Source organism: Sturnira hondurensis, unplaced genomic scaffold (assembly GCF_014824575.4).
Source record: "Sturnira hondurensis isolate 20B ecotype Veracruz unplaced genomic scaffold, ASM1482457v3 Scaffold0007401, whole genome shotgun sequence".
Classification (NCBI taxonomy): domain Eukaryota; kingdom Metazoa; phylum Chordata; class Mammalia; order Chiroptera; family Phyllostomidae; genus Sturnira; species Sturnira hondurensis.
In genome coordinates, this window is record NW_028080032.1 from 7,827,287 (window position 1) to 7,843,432 (window position 16,146).

The 16,146-nt window shown below is 48.9% G+C and overlaps 1 protein-coding gene across 9 annotated transcripts in view; it reads left to right on the forward strand.

The window, feature by feature from the left end:
• Positions 1-15,942, forward strand: part of UBOX5 (U-box domain containing 5) — a 29,413-nt gene extending 13,471 nt beyond the window's left edge. For 4 of the 9 annotated variants that reach the window (XM_037051764.1, XM_037051759.1, XM_037051761.1 and 1 more), the window contains 5 exons: positions 4,095-4,265; positions 7,544-7,638; positions 8,779-9,976; positions 12,706-12,867; positions 15,254-15,942. In XM_037051764.1, coding sequence (XP_036907659.1) covers positions 7,585-7,638; positions 8,779-9,976; positions 12,706-12,867; positions 15,254-15,462 — 1,623 coding nt within the window. In that variant the 5' untranslated portion in view covers positions 4,095-4,265; positions 7,544-7,584 and the 3' untranslated portion in view covers positions 15,463-15,942. Of the gene's footprint in view, positions 1-4,088; positions 4,266-7,543; positions 7,639-8,778; positions 9,977-12,705; positions 12,868-15,253 lie in introns of all 9 variants that reach the window. The other 5 variants (XM_037051765.1, XM_037051763.1, XM_037051762.1 and 2 more) reach the window with 2 other exon arrangements.
• Positions 15,943-16,146: the final 204 nt, after the last annotated feature.

Here is a 16,146-nt window from a genome sequence, read left to right on the forward strand (position 1 = left end):
GAAGCTGTTTGCAAGACAACCCCTCCTGTAGTGCAGAAGAAAGATGGTAGGAACACATCAGCTAGGGGAAAGGGAAACCCCTTGAAGGGCGAATTGCTTCTAAAGTGGTTCAGAATTACTGTTATCTAGGAGCTTAATGGCAGACTTTTTATTAGTGTCATTTCTTTTCCTGGTTATAAGCCTTCTACGACTTCTCTCTGATCAGTAGCTTTCCATTTTTTTTTCTATAAACCTTAGTAAGAGAGACCTTTTACATCAAAACCCAGGAAGGAAGGGAGGAAGAAAGGTTCAGATACCTACATGTGTATCTGAAACAAACCTTTCACACAGCACTGTTTGTTCTCATGTGTGCTGCACTCTGACATTTTCTGTTTTTAATTTTTTTTAATGCTGATTGTGGCTCAGTAATTGGAGTGTATGTTTTTTTTAAAAAAATATTTTATTTATTTTTAGAGAGAGAGAAAGGGAGGGAGAGAGGGGAACATCAGTGTGTGGTTGCCTCTCCCATGCACCCTAGTGGGAGCCTAACCTAGCCCACAACCCAGGCATGTGCCCTGACTGGGAATCAAACCGGTAACCCTTTGGTTCCCAGGCCGGCACTCAGTCCACTGAGCCACACCAGTCAGAGTTGGAGTTCCTGATTCTTGATCTGTGGTTTGGAAATCACTCCCTCAGCCCACCCAATACAGTATCCTAAAGCCCCACGCCACAACTTTCAAGGTCCTTCAGTCTGGTTCCACCTGCCTCCCCCTCCCCCTCCAGTTAAGTGACGTATTGGCATTTCCTGAACCTTCTTCCCCTCGTCCCATCTCTGCCTTGACTCTTATTGTCCCTCTTCCTAGTAACCTTCCCCTTTTCTTCCTGTTCTTTCTTGGGTCTTGGTGCCTATACTCAAACATATATCGTCCATTGTGCCATTAGTACGTAATAATCTGTCACTCTTCAAAATTGCCCATGTGGTCAGGCATGTGTCCTAGTTGTCCTCGTTCAAATGGTACTCCTGTGAATTCTTCCCTGACTTCTGGGTTTACTTTTGGCCAGTGCTTTTCAAATATTTTCATCAAGATCCACTTAAGAACTACATTTTATATTGGATCTAGTGTAGACATTTGTTCACGTATTTGTATGAAATGGAAACAGAAGTGTCAGGACACGATGCTATGTGCAGTTTGATATTTTGTATTCTCTTTCATTTTCTTCAACCCATAACTTGATTTCAAAACCACAAATGAAAAAACATTGATTTAAGCCATCCTTATCCACTCTGAATGCCATCTGCAGAAAGCTCCATTAGAAAACTTTATATTCCATAATCACATGACAAGGAACTTGGTGATGCCTCAAGACTTGAGAACAGACCATGAAGAAGTTAAAATGAATGAACTAGTTACACGCATTTCAACCTAGAAAACTTAAAATAATAATGCTTGATAGAAAAGCAAAGTATAAACTATGGTATTATGTTATTAAGGTACATTAAAAATACATAAAACGGTACATTGTGTGGATACACACAGCCCTATACTGATTTGAATAAGAGACACTTCAGGACTTACGGTCAAGATGGAGGCGTAGGTGGAAACACTGTGCCTCCTCGCACAACCAAGTTTAAAGACAACAAAGTTTTAGTAACAAAAATGCAGCCAAAACACAGAAAATTGAACTGTTTGGAAGTCCAACAACAACAAACCATTCAGCCAGACCAGTAAGAGGGGCGGAGTCAGCAGTGGAGCAGGGTTGAGCAGGAAAATGCACAAACTTTGGCTGGCGGATCCCAGGTTTGGAGTGGCAACCGGCGGACCCAGTGAGGGCGCAAGGCGGCTAGCTGACCGTGGTCACACATTCGCACGCAGATAAACCAGGCAAAGGAGCGAGCAGTGAGACAGACCACTCAGGCTAGGGCCCCAGTGACAGGCTGTAATCTCTTTCCAATTAGAGCCTGAAAGCCCAATTGGAAAGACTTTCAGAGGTTGAGGTGCCGGAAGAGGCTCCCAGCCTTATAGGAGTATTCATTGGAGAGACCCACAGGGTCCTAGAACATACACAAGCCCACCCACCCGGAAGGGCCCAGAAGGGCCCACTTTGCTTGTGGGAAGCAGCAGAGGGGACCACAATCCGAGAGAGCGCTGAACAAGTGCCCTTTCACCCTCTCTGACCCTGCCCCCACATACAGCGTCACAACCCAGCCACCTGGATTGCCTTGCCCTGGTGAACACCTAAGGCTTCGCCCCTCATACATAACAGGCACGAACAGACCAAAACATTATGGCTCAAGCAGAAGAACTCAGAGCCCCAGAGCCGATAAGCAAAAAAGAAATAGCGAACCTCTCAGATGCACAGTTCAAAACACTGGTGATCAGGATGCTCACAGAACTGGTTGGTTTTAGTCACAAATTAGAGGAACAAATGAAGGCTAAACTAATTGAAATGAAGGGAAATGCACAGGAAACCTATAGTGATGGGAAGGAAACTGGGACTCAAATCAATGGAGTGGACCAGAAGGAAGAAAAAAAATGACCAAACAGAAAAGAATGAAGAAACAAGAATTCAAAAACCGTGGAGAGCCCTGGCTGGTGTGACTCGGTAGATTGAGCGTGGGCCTGCGAGCAAAAGGATCGCTGTTTGATTCCCAGTTGGGGCATGTGCCTGGGCTGCAGGCCAGTTCCCGGCTGGGGACACACGAAAGGCAACCATACATTGATATTTCTCTCCTTCTCTCCTTCCTTTCCCCTCTAAATATAAAAGAAAAAGAAAAAGAAAAAACAAGGAGAGGCTTAGGAACCTACAGGACATCTTTAAACGCTCCAACATCCGAATTATAGGGGTACCAGACGGGGAAGAGGAAAACCAACAAGTGGAAAACGTATGTGAACAAAAAATAAAGGAGAACTCCCCCAATCTGGCAAAGGAAATAGACTTCCAGGAAATCCAGGAAGCTCAGAGAGTCCCAAAGAAGATGGACCCAAGAAGGAACACACCAAGGCACATCATAATTACATTAGCCAAGATTAATGAAGGAGAGAATCCTAGAGGCAGCAAGAGATAAGGGGACAGTCTCCTACAAAGGAGTGCCCATCAAACTGTCAGCAGATTTCTCAAGAGACCTTCCAGGCAAGAAGGGGCTGGAAAGAAGTATTCCAAGTCATGAAATCCAAAGACCTACAGCCAAGATTGCTTTATCCAGCTAAGCTTTCATTTAGAATGGAAGGACAGATAAAGTGCTTCTCAGATAAGATCAAGTTCAAGGAGTTCATCATCACCAAGCCCTTATTATATAAAATGTTAAAGGGACTTATCTAAGAAAAAGAAGATGAAAAATATGAACAGTGAAAGGACAGCAAACTCACGGTTATTAACAACCACACCTAAAACAAAAGCAAACCAAGAGGACAGCTAGATCAGGAGTGGAACAAAAGAAATGGAGATCACATGGAGGGTTAGCAACAGGGGAGTGGGAGGAGGAGAAGGGGGGAGGAGGTAGAGAATAAGTAGCATAGTCCGTAGGTAGAAAATAGATAGGGGGAGGGCAAGAATACTATGGAAAATATAGAATCTAAAGAACTTGTGACACGTGGACATAAATGAAAGGGAGGGGAGTGGTGGGGATGGGGTGTGCAGGGTGGAGGGGAATGAAGAGGGAATAGAACAACTGTAATGGTATAATCAATAAAATATATTTTAAAAAAAATAAAATGCTGTTAAAAGACACTTCAGATGCTGCTTCTTGGTAAAAAGGAAGAAGAATTGGTGTTGGTTTTTATTTATGCCTTACAAATTTTGCTCTTAACACTGAAATGAGAAGCAAACATTTTTTAAAATACATTTTATTGATTATACCATTACAGTTTTTCTATTCCCCCCCTTCATTCCCCTCCACCCTGCACACCCCCTCCCCCACCATGCGTGAGGGTGGTGGTGGGAGTGAGCATGCGTGGGGTTCAGTGCTGTGCTCTGAGGCGCAGCTCTGTGGAGTAACTCGCTTTAGAGACTAAAATTGTGCTGCTCAGCTGGGGGGTCGCCCTGGTGTCCTGTAAATCTGAGAATGGCCACTGAATTTTATCAGTGTTACTTTTTTTTTTTTTTTTTAGCTACAGCTGAGGATCCATACTGCTAAGAAGTTTGGCACCTGGTGGTGTAGGATATGAACACAGAGGCCACCAGGGATGCCGGGCAAGGAGGCACGAGGTGCCACATGGGCGGGCACTAAAAAGAATTAGCGTGGATGGACTGAACACTCTCCTTCAATTCGCCCAACTTTGATTTTGGTAAGTGCTGTGAAGAACAAGTAGGCTGATTCTGTCAGGTGAGGGTCTGTGTGCTTTAATAGCTGACTGATGGAATTAACCTGTGATGAAGTGCGAATGCCAGAAGGCTAGCTTCCCTGCAGATGTTCCTCAAAAAACGATGTGATGTTTGACCCTGTACATACTGGGAAGGGCGGTCAGGGTTTCCAAATTTCTGCTTAGTAGAGCATAGCCATGTTCATTTTAAGTTTGGAAGAACTGATTTCTAAGAAATGCATGATACCGAACCTTGACCTAAGTAAGTAGCAGGGAGAAAAAGAAGTTGTGAGGTATTTGTATGAGTTCCTGGTAAATCCTTCAAGGTAAATGGTGACCAAGTAGACAGTAACCAGGTGGTTGGGAAGGTTTGGAATGTGATTCCCAGCCTAAGCTCTCTTGGAGCCTGTTTCTTCGTCTGCAGAATGAGGATATTAGTACCCACTTTAGGGCCGACCAGTTGGTAAGATTTAGATAGAATGAAATCCATGGTAGTCTCCCGAGTCATTTTACATATGTGCCCCCCCTGGCCAGTGTTTTTTTTGTTTGTTTTTGTTTTTGTGTTTTAACTACTAGAGGGCCCTTGTCTGTCGACTCGGTAGGAGAGCGAGCCCCGTGCTTGCTCAGACACAGTGTGGATAATACCTTTTAAATGATCACATTGATTAGTGGGGCAGTCAAGATTCTTTCAGGTATCTGAGGTGGAATTTTTTACAAGTTAAGAAATAACAAAAGTTTGAAAGCCCTCTGTTCGCCCTTGCCCCTCTCATCCCAGCCATCTCTCAGGTCCAGCCACAGAGGTAGGTGTCTGAGCCAGGGGTCAAAGGCAGAGGGCAGCTGTCCTGAGGGCAGTCACAGCTGGGCCCCTCCATCTCACTTAGTGTTCAGTTGGATACTCAGACGAGTCTTGGAGACTTTCCCATCTGACTTTATTATATTCACAGGAAAGCTCTTTGTCATGTCTGCAAGAAGACCCTGCCAGGTTTGCTTGGTCTTGGCATTTAGATTCTCAGAGAAACTAATTTCATGACATGTAGAATGCATTAAAGGACCACGGTGTGAAATGTCCAAGAAAATAGCAAGGAGATTGGAAGAAAGTAAATGTTGGTAAAGTCGGTGCCTACCACTAGGAAATCAAATCGGTACTTCAAGGAACTGGCGTTGCTTCCTCTGTCAGGGTTTGCTATTTCCCCTGAGAGAAAAAAGGCCTAAGATGTGGACTGTGGAGATAGAGGTGACTGCACACTAGCAGTCCTTTATCTTACTAATATTCACCACTTCTCAGCATTTTGATATTATAACAAAGTTTGTATCTCTGTTTTCTTACCAGAGTCCTGCCCATCAAGGCAGAGGGGGGGAGGGAGAGCGCCTCATAGCGGTGCATGCACACACACTGCGTGGGGCCAGAGTGGGTTTACAGCCGTGCGTGTGCAGAACACAGAGTCTGTTCTTGTAGTGTGTCTATTAATTACTGGGTTACTCTCATGTGGACAGCTGTAAAGCCGGCTTGCCGCAGCCTGACTGTTCAGGTATACGTAAACACGTGTGCACACACACACGGATGACATAATAGATGTAATATACAGGAGACAGTTTTTACCTGTAAATGTTTGGGTGTGACCATACTAGGAGGTATAAAGTAATCAGAAGCTTTTACCAACATGCAGAATCACCGAGGACATAGGCAGGTGCAGACTGTCGAGTGCATTGGCATTACTCTCAGTGATGCTGTTTTCAGAGATGGTAAGTACCTCTTGGTAAAGATCTGAACAGAACAAAGTACAGTCTTTCTTCCCTTCCTGGGGAATTTAGCAGATATTAAAACCATGTTAAATTTACTTTGTGTTTACGGATAAAACGGTGTTCAGGACTAGGCTGAGATCATAAATATTTAAGGCCCCGTGGCAGATCTTCACGGTGCAGAAACTGCTCACCAAGGTGTTATAGGACACCCAGCGTGCCCGGCCTCTGCCAGTGGCACCAACGGATCGTGACAACACAGACCTCAGAGAGTGGCCCTGTCCCTGTCGGGCTAACAGAAGGAGTCCAGATCCACTGGACAGGCTTGCAGTGCAAGGGGCCTTGCTGGTGGCTGGCCTGTGTCTCCATGGGGAGTGCCAGAGGCCATGAGACGCTGGTCATTTTTCTCCCAACTCTATTGCGCTGTAATGACATGTAACACTGTAAACGTTGAATATGTACAACATGACGGTTCCATTTGTGTAGACTCGTGTACTGCAAAGTGATTACTGTGACAGGTTGGTAATGTCCACCACCTCGTGCAGTTTCTTTTGGTGATGAGAGCTTTTAAGATCTACTCTCTGAGCAGTTTTCCAACGTATAGTCCAGTGTCCCTAACTGTAGTCACCATCCTGCACATTTTATCTTTAGAACTTAGTTCCGTTGTGACTGCAAGTTTGTACCTTTCGACCGTCTTCACCTGCTCCTCTCCGCCCTGGACAGTCGTCATTAAAATGACTCTTTGGATCAGATGTCTTTTAAGACATCTGACTCTTTTAAGGTGCTTCCCAACCCTAAGGTTTTCTATTTCTCAATAATGTTTTTGACTTTCCTTGTTTTTGTTTTAATAAGAAAATGTAGTTGCATGACAAGTATTAAATAACAAAGATGCTTAGTACCACCATGATTATTTTCTGTGATGATCCTTCCAGTTCTGAACCCTCTGAGTAGGTAGGCCTGTTCCTTCTCTGAGCTCAGCCATTGTCGGGCCTCCCTTTCCCATGGGGAGCCCCCCACAGAGCTGACCCCTTGCTGCCACTGGGTCTTTAGAACAGCTGCCGTCCTGCCCAGTCAGCAACAGGAGTCTCCCACAATTTTGCAGTGACTGATTTTCTCCCAGCAGTACATGTAAGCTAAGGAGAGTGAGTATAGGCCCTGAGAGTGTGTGTGTGAAAGTTTTTTTTTTAAAATCTGCACTTGAGGGCATGCCTTTTGATTTTAGGAGTGGGAAAAGGAGAGAGAGGGAGAGAAACCCTAATTTAAGAGAGAAACGTTGATCTGTTGCCTCTCATGTGTGCCCCAACCAGGGACTGAACCCACAACCTAGGCATGCGCCCTGACTGGAAATCGAACCTGAGACCCTTTGGTTTACAGGATGACACTCCAACCACCTGAGCCACACTGGCCAGGGCTGAGAGTTTTTGTTATTACCCTCTTTGAGTCTCTTCTCTTAGGAATCAACTCCTAAAAGTCTAAAATGGAATTTTAACTTGTCTAATACCAAGTTTTATTTTTTATTTAAGGCTGTTTCTGATGCTTGGAAGCTACCCTTGCAGCCACAAAGATGGTAATAAACCTTTGCCTCCCACAGTTCAGACCAAGAATTTACTGCAACAAGGTAAACAAAACAAGCACGCACACATAAGCACACATAAATGAGTGCACTATAGCTATATTTCATGGTTTTCCCCACTTCCTGCCTTGTGTAGCGAACTTAAGTCAGGTTCAGTGTGCTTTCACCCTCGTTGCTTTAGATCCCGCCAGGCGCTATTTAGACAGGTGTGGGTCAGGCTGCACCTCCAGGGTCAGACAGCTCCGCCTCAAGGTGGGCTGTGGCTCGTTCTGTGGAAGGTCGTCTTCAGTGTGCTTTTCCCTCTGAGAAGAAGTTTGAGTTTCACTCAAAGTCATAGTGAAGGTAGAAATACTCTTTCTGCCCCTCGTTCTTGTCATTTCTAATGTTGGGGTAATGGCTTGTATTTGTAGTTTGTATTCCTTCTTTATGTGAATTGAGCTGCCTCCCCTTTTGTGCAAGGAGGGTATCTCTCTACAGCTCAGCGGGGAGTCAGAAAGCTCTGAGGGGAGTTGGACCCCTCCCCTCGTTTGGAGCTTCTGCACGCAGCATACTGTTTCAGGTGCCCAGATTGTTAAGCTGACTCCTTCAAAGATACCTTAAAATTTCTATTGGTTTTAACAAGTGTTCAAAATATTAAAGGGAAAGAAGTTATTTACAATTCCATCTTCTGGCACATTCACTTTTAAATAACCTGTCATTTTTTTTTGTGATCCTTGTTCCTCTCCCCACATTTTTTTAAAAACCAAGTTTCACCATTCATAGGTTGACAAGAAGCTTGTTACGCCTTCCTAGGGGACTTGTTATGATGCTTAGTCCACATACAAAGTTGAGAACTTAAATGAACATCTTTATTCTTCCCTAAATATGCATGTCTTCATCTTCCGAAATAACAAAAAACACCAGCATATCTGCCCCCTTGTCACAGAGACGTGTTGGGCAGAGTTTCGTTGCTCATATTTTTAAAGAATGGACAGTACTCGGGGCCACCGTTGCCCTCTGACCTGATCTCAGGTGCCTGCAAAACAACAACCAACAGGAGAATTTGAGGCACTGGAGGAAACTTGAAATGAGGAATTTCAGGTTTTCTTTAAAGAATTGTCTTAGAAGGGGCAAATTCTGGAAAAGTAGTTGTCTTCATTTGGATGTCATAGCATCAATTTGTCTTACATTTGTCATCCAATCTAGATATCGGCTGATGGCTACGAAATAGAGAATCTCATCTCTGAAGATCTCACGAAGCGAAGCCGTGGTTTTAGGACAGAGTATTTCATTAAGCCACCAGTCCACGTGACGGTTTCCTTTCCCTTCAGTGTGGAAATCTGTAGGGTTAACATGGACCTCACAGCTCGGGGAGGCCAGAATGTCACTGGCCTAGAAGTGTACACGTCTGCCTTATCTAGCAGAGCGTCTTGGAACACCCCAGCGTGCTGGACCCTGGGGCCAGCCGAGCCTTCCGTCCCTGACAAGGAGGCATTCACCTTGGTGGGCAAAGTCTTGCTGAAAAACCAGAGCCAAGTGGTGTTTAGCCACAGGGGCTTCAAGGCCAGGCCACCTTTTGCCTCTGTGGAAGCTACACTCCCCTCTCCTGCTGTTGTGGCCCAGGAGCTCTGGAACAAAGGGACTCTTTCCCTTAACCACGTGGCCCATCTCAAGATCTGCATCACCCATGTGACAGGCAGCGGTATCCCTTGCATCAAGCGGTTGGAAGTGTGGGGTCAGCCAGCCAAAACCTGCTCTCAGGAGGTGATAGACAGTGTCTTGCTGGTTGCCTCAGAGAGCCTCCCTCAGGACTTGGCTCTGCAGGCTCCGACCTTGCCCATGGAGAGTGACTGTGACCCTGGGACCCAGCCTGGGGGCCAGCAGGCTACCTCCAGCCTGCAGGAGCTGGCTGAGGTAATTCCAGATGTGCCTGAGGAGTTCCTGGATCCCATCACCCTGGAGATCATGCCTTGCCCCATGCTGCTGCCCTCCGGCAAGGTCATCGACCAGAGCACACTGGAGAAGTGTAACCGCAGTGAAGCCACGTGGGGCCGAGTGCCCAGTGACCCCTTCACAGGGGTAGCCTTTACTCCACACTCCCAGCCCCTGCCTCACCCCTCCCTGAAGGCCCGGATCGACCATTTCCTGCTGCAGCACTCCATCCCTGGCTGCCACCTGCTTGGGAGAGCACAGACTGCGTTGGCAGTGACCCCTTCTTCCATTGCTCTGCCATCCCGGAAAAGGAAGATGGAGCAGGCTGACCACGCCCCTGACAGCAGCGTTGGTGTAAATGCGTCCTGTTTTTCTACGACCCTCCCGGTCTCACCCACTACCTCTGAGCACACCCCTAAGAAACTGAAAGCTGCCAGTGAGCTCGGTCTGACACACATGGACTGCTCAGCAGGTAACCCACTGCCCTGTGTCCATGCCTGGCTGTTGCCCTTTGTTTTATGCTTTGCCGGCTTAAGTCACCCCCAAATTTACTGGCTTAAAGCACCACACATTCATTACCTCATAGCTTCTCTAGTCAGGAGTGAAGTTGCTTGGATGGATCCTCTGCTTCAGGTCCTTCCGAGGGGCTGTGGTCATCTCAAGGCTTGATTGGGGAAGGATTCACTTCCAAACTCACGTAGTTGTTGCAAGATTGAGTTTCTTGCTGAATTGTTGAACTGAAGGCTTCCCTTCTTGTTGGTTGGTAGCTGGAGTCTGGACTCAGGTCCTTGCCATGTCCTTGCCATGTGGGCCTCTCAAAGGCAGCACACGACATGGTAAGCTGTGTGCACAAGAGTGGGCAGAGAAGGTGGAAGTCGGCCCTGTGTACTCTAATCGTGGACGTGGCATCCCATCCCTCTTGCTCTGCTCTGTGGGAAGCAAATCACTGAAGTCCAGCCCACTCTCAAGGGGAGGGGCACTCAGGGGCACAAGTATCAGGAGGTGGGGTTCATCGGGACCTGTTTCAGATACACCATTTCTTCCTGTTTTATTGACTGTTTATCTAAGATTGGAGGTTGAATTTTGTCTAATTCCTTTCCAGTGTCAACAGAAATGAATGATTTTTCATCCTTGGGTCTTCTTTTCTTTTCTTTCTTCCTTGGGTCTTTTAATGTGAGGAAGTTCATTAATGGACTTCTTAATATTGAACCATTATGACATTCCCAAAGTAAACTCCATTTGGTCATGCTTCTCGTAATGGGCTTCATGATTCTTTTTCCTGGTGTTTTGTGTAGGACTTCTGCACTCGTGAGTGGGATTAAACTGGAGTGTGTGTGTGCACCCACCACATATGGTCAGGTTTGGTATGGGTGATTTATGTGCTTGATAAGACAAATTAGAAAGTACCGTTTTCTAGACTCTGAAACAATTTAACAGTCTTAGCATCAATTACCCTTTATATATTCGGTATTACTCCCTGTGATTGTCAGTACCAGGTGCTTTTGGAGCTAGCTCTTTGAAACTGGAAAAGTCAGTGTTTGTGCTGCCCATTACTGCCAGAACCAGTAAGTAGTGACAAGGATTGAATCGTTACGGTGCTTTATTCAGATGGTCAGTGATCTGAGTAGACAGCAGGTTGTACGCCCTAAACCCTAACGACTCGTCTTCACATGTCTCAAGCCAGCCTTTTTTTGTAACGGTGATGAAGAGGGATAGTAAGGAGTTTGGAATTCAGGGAAAAAGTAGGTAAGGGGTTTGGAATTCAGGGGAAAAGGCTAATCAGATAAAAGTTGCAGTCCGGCGATTCTTCTAGCATCCCTTCACCTGCTGACCAGCGGTGGTTCTCTCCCCGGAGAACAGTGTCTCGGAGACCATCTCAATCACTTGCAGTCCTCCTGGAGCACAAAGGTTGGATTGCTTGCCAGCCTCCTGGAGTCGGGGTAGGTCTGGTGAGGCATTCCAGGCCCTGGAACCACAGCTTTCTACATGCATTAGTCACTCAGCCTATTAACCGTAACTAAAGCTAAAATTTTTAAAAGACTTTATTTATTTATTTATTTTTAGAGAGGGGAAGGGAGGGAAAAAGAGGGAGAGAAACATCAATGTGTGGTTGCCTTTCCTGTGCCCCCCCTCTGGGGACCCAGCCAGCAACCCAGGTATGTGCCCCAACTGGGAATCCTGGGAATTGAACTGGTGACCCTTTGGTTTGCAGGCCAGCACTCAGCCACTGAGCCACACCAGCCAGGGCTAAAAATAAATACATTTTTTAAAAAAAGGGTTACATCTGTGCCTTCTCTGGTTTTGGGTGTAAATTATAGTTAACAAGACCCCCAGAGACTCCTGCAAGCATTTGAGATAAGATGGGCGAGACCAGGAGAAAGGTACTTAGACCTGGATGTCTGGAGAGGTTTTCCTTGGTGTTGGCCTTGATAGATATGTTGGTGACACAGGAGCATGGTGACCCAGTGGTCCTTCAAGGGTCCAAGCTGATGTCCTGTGTCCTGTAGACTGTAGGAAAATATCCCACTTACCACCGTAGGCATTTTTGTGAACCAGGCAGGTCTCTGGGTCCCTCCCTGGGCAGCTGTCTCCCTCCACCATTGCCTTCAGCCTGAGCACATTGTTTGGCGCTCTGTGGACCCTCCAAAGTGAAGTGGGCAGAGTGCTTTTTCCACTCAGTAATAACTGCTTTGCTTTACCCAACAGGAGAGAACACAAACTCCTAGAGAGTGCAGACCATTGGCCCTGTCCAGTGGTGGGATCTCTCCAGAAAGGAGGAGATGGAAAGAGGGATCTAAGGCTGCTAGGGAGGGAATGGGGGCAGGGAGCTGGGTGCAGGGCTGGATGTTTGCCTTCGAAGTCATTTCCTTGGCCTGCAGGGAGGCCTTTAGAAAGCAGGGTGCAGTTCTGCAGGTGAGCCACAAGGTGGCCCCTACGTGCCCAGGAGTTCCCAGGTTCCCAGGAGGAGGAGGAGAGAGCTCAGAGCCCAGAAAGCCGTGTGGGATGGGTAGCAACTGCCAGGGTCCCCAGCCTTTAACTCTGGTATTCTGTCATCGCAGTCCACACTAGTAGACATAGAGGAGGACTTTCTTTACATTTGTGATGATTTAAAGTTGGAAGTGCCGGTTTTGCATTCCTCTGTGGCCTTTGTGGTCTTTTGTCAAACTTCTCTCTGGATATTGTCCGTGCATCTCTTGACAGGTCCAGTGTCCCATGAACAGAAGCTGTCACAAAGCTTGGAAATTGCCTTGACATCAACCCTTGGCTCCTTGCCCTCCTTCACAGCGCGACTGACCAGGGGACAGCTCCAGCACGAGGGCCCAAGGGAGACCAGCACTTCCTGGCGGGCAGCCTCGGGGTCAGGTAGAGTGGGTCCCGCCCACCTCTTCAGAGCCCTTGAGTGGGACGCTGGGCTATCCTCTGGGGCTCTCCGGACCTGCACGCTCAGCTCCTTGGCTCCAGCACCCAGGCCTGGGGGAGAACCGGTCTCTTTCCTTTTTCAGGGGGAGCTGAAGCACTGCTTGTGAAGTCTGACTTCAGAGGAAAGGCTTTACCTAGTCATTCTGGGGCTTAGGGCTTGGCTCCCCTGCTGTGTGTGTGTTTTATAAGATCTCATGTTAATTGTTCCATCCTGAAGACTTTTGTTTTTCCTCTGTAGTTTTTCTTATCTAGTCTATCTCCCATCTGACATCTGGGGCCCTTTATGTAAGTATGAAGTTTGGGTTGAGTATGGCATCTTCATCTCTTCCTGTTAACATTTTCTGAGGCTTAGAAAAGAACAGTGGTAGTTAGCTGAGCCGGTTTTTTCCTAAAAGGAACTTGGGGACCACACTGGATGATGGAGTCGACTAGGATGCAAAGGGAGAGGACCTGACTGGGGAGCTGGGGCGTCCTCACCAGGATGAAGCCTGGCGGAGCTGACAATGAGGCATTTGCTGCTTCTCCGGCTTCTCCGGCTTCTCCGGAGCCGGGCCCTCCTCTGGTCTGGGGCACAGGCCATCTCTTCTTCTCCATCCCCTCTTTGTCTCTGATTGTTTCCATCCTGGCCATTCCCAAGAACTGTCCAAGTGACCAGCGATTTCCATGACCGTGGATACAGTGGTCGTGGTGGCTCAGAGGTGCCTGAGCAGCCCATCCTTCCTGAAACACCTTCTCTCTCAGCCTTCCAGGTGTCACGCCCTTTTTCTCCCCATTTTCAGTGGTCCCTCAGCAGTTTCCTTTGCCGACTCTTTCTTCTCTTTCATACTATGGTCCTAGACCCTCTTCTCTCTGTCCTCTTTGTCACCCAAGTGAGTGTCCACTTGGCCAGTGACTACCCATGTCCACCTGTAGCCCCCACTTCTCAGAACTCAGACCCTGACCTCCCTGGCAGCTGCTGGGCACCCGGTGGAAAACTCATGGGTATCCTGAGTTAACTGTCCAACTCAGAACCAGTGTAGAGGCCCCGCCCCCTGCCTACCCCCCCATCACACCACTGAGGGTAAAGAGCGGCATCTTCCCCTGTCGGTTGGGCCTCTTGACGGCAGGTCATCCTTGGTTTCCCTTCAGTGTCTTCACATTAACATTCTGTTCGTCATCGAATCTTGTTCCTACTCTGCCAGCATAGGCCTCGGAGAGGTCCTCGCTCCACTGCCCTTCCTCCTGCGCTCCCCAGACCCCTGCTGCTCCCTAACAGCTACCCTTCCCTTCCCATGCCCCTCGTCCTCACAGGAGCCAGAGACCTTACATTGTAAGCGAGGTCGTGGGCCTCCACTTCCTAGAATTCCCCCATCACATCCCATTGCACTTGGAAAAAAAATCAAAACTCCTGTTGCCTGTGAGGTCCTGCAGCTCCGGCCCTGCCCTCCCTCCTCTGCCATCTCATCTGGAGCCCCACCGTCACACGTCACACCTTTGTGTCTTATTTCTTTAATGGACCAGCCATTCTTTGTACTTGCCGTCCCTTTCACTCTTTGCATGGCTGGCCCCGTTTCATTCTTACAGCTCTTCCCCAGGAAGCCGTCCTTGCCCTCTCCAGAGGGGTGCAGATTGGAAGAGGAAAAGCAGCCTCATTAGGCAAGGGCCACCAGAGAAGGAAGAGCAGGTGCAGCTTGGAAGGGGGTCAGACCTGCCCACCGTGGCCCTCATTCAGAAGGCCTTTTGGGAAGTGTGGGCGGTGAGCGAGCTGGCGGCCCAGGAAGGGGATTGACAGCTGGGGAGGGGACCTGCTGGGGAGGGGAGCTGCTGGGCTAAGGAGAAGCAGCAGGCCCAGGCTCTGCTGCAGGTCTGCTCGCCAGGCCTCAGCCCTGTATCCTTGGCCCGCCCGCCACCCTGATACGCCAGGCCATTTTCTGCTCTTCCTTTGCCACATTGTACCTTTCTTATAATTTATTAGGGTCACCAGGGTGAGCCTGTGCCTTTCTCTGGGCTTGGGAACCTGTCCCAGAGGAAAATACCTCTTATTGAGACACTGGGAGGGAGGGCCCAGTGTTCTCCATCTGCCTTCAGAAACCAGCTGTTTTGAGCATTCATGGGAGCACTGAGATTTGATGATGGAGAGGAAACCTTTCAGGTTTCCAGGCTCCCTGGTACCTCTGCTCCCAGCTCAGCCAGAGGTGGCCTAGGGAGGGATGCAGCCCAGCTGAGGCAGGGTAGAGGGTGGGGCAGCTTCTGTCCCACTCCAGGTGTGAGCCCTGCCTCCAGGATGGAGCCTGGACAGGGGCAGCTTTCCCTAACTCTGGCCTCTTTGCTTTCCTCCCTGATTTTCCAGAGCAGCCTGGGAGCGTCCTGGGCCCTGAGTGTGCTTCCTGCAAAAGAGTCTTTTCTTCCTACTTCCGAAAGGAGCCCGTGTACCAGCTTCCCTGTGGCCACCTCCTCTGCCGGCCCTGCCTGGGTGAGAAGCAGCACTGCCTGCCCAGGGCGTGCGCAGCCTGCCAGCAGCCCTTCACCAGCCAGGACGTGTTGCGGGTGCACCTCTGAGGGGCTGGCCTGGATCTGAGGAGACCTGTTGTTGGGAGGACTAGAAATGGGGCTCCTAGCTCCCTGAGGTCTGGCCAGGTCCCAGGCACAGAGGGGGCCTCTTCTTTCCCAAGGGCTTTGCCTTTATGGCCTCCCACAGTGCAGCACAGCGGGGATCACAAAGCCATAGTTTGGGCCAGGCGGGATGGGCGAGATATCCCTGCCCTCCTGTACCTCGCTGCCACCCCACCCCAGCCCTGCCAGAGCCCAGGGCCTGCTAGAGCCAGCCCCACCCTGCTGAGGGCCCCCAAGTTACCCGAATAACCCCGCACCCCCAGTTGGCAGGGTGTGTGTGTGTGTGGAGCCCAGTAGACTGCCGCTCCGGGTCTGAGAGAGAGCGTCTGCCTTCAGTGTCGCCCTGGTGGGCCGTGGCGGGGGTCTGCACAGCGAGTGACTCAGACCTGGCCGGCGAGCCTTAATAAAGCGATGGTTGACGTCTGCGGTGGACTCCTCCTGGTGGATTGCCTCTGTGTGTCGTCATACTCCTGTCCCCCAGCTGCACCCATTCAAAGTGGGACTGTCGCAGGGCAGCTGTCAGCAGGCACTGCAACCGGTTCGGCTGGAACTCGGGTCAAATGCACCACTGTGTGAGGGTCTGCAGGAGGGTGTGCTTGTGGGGGGCAGGCGTGGGGGGGCAGGTGAGCG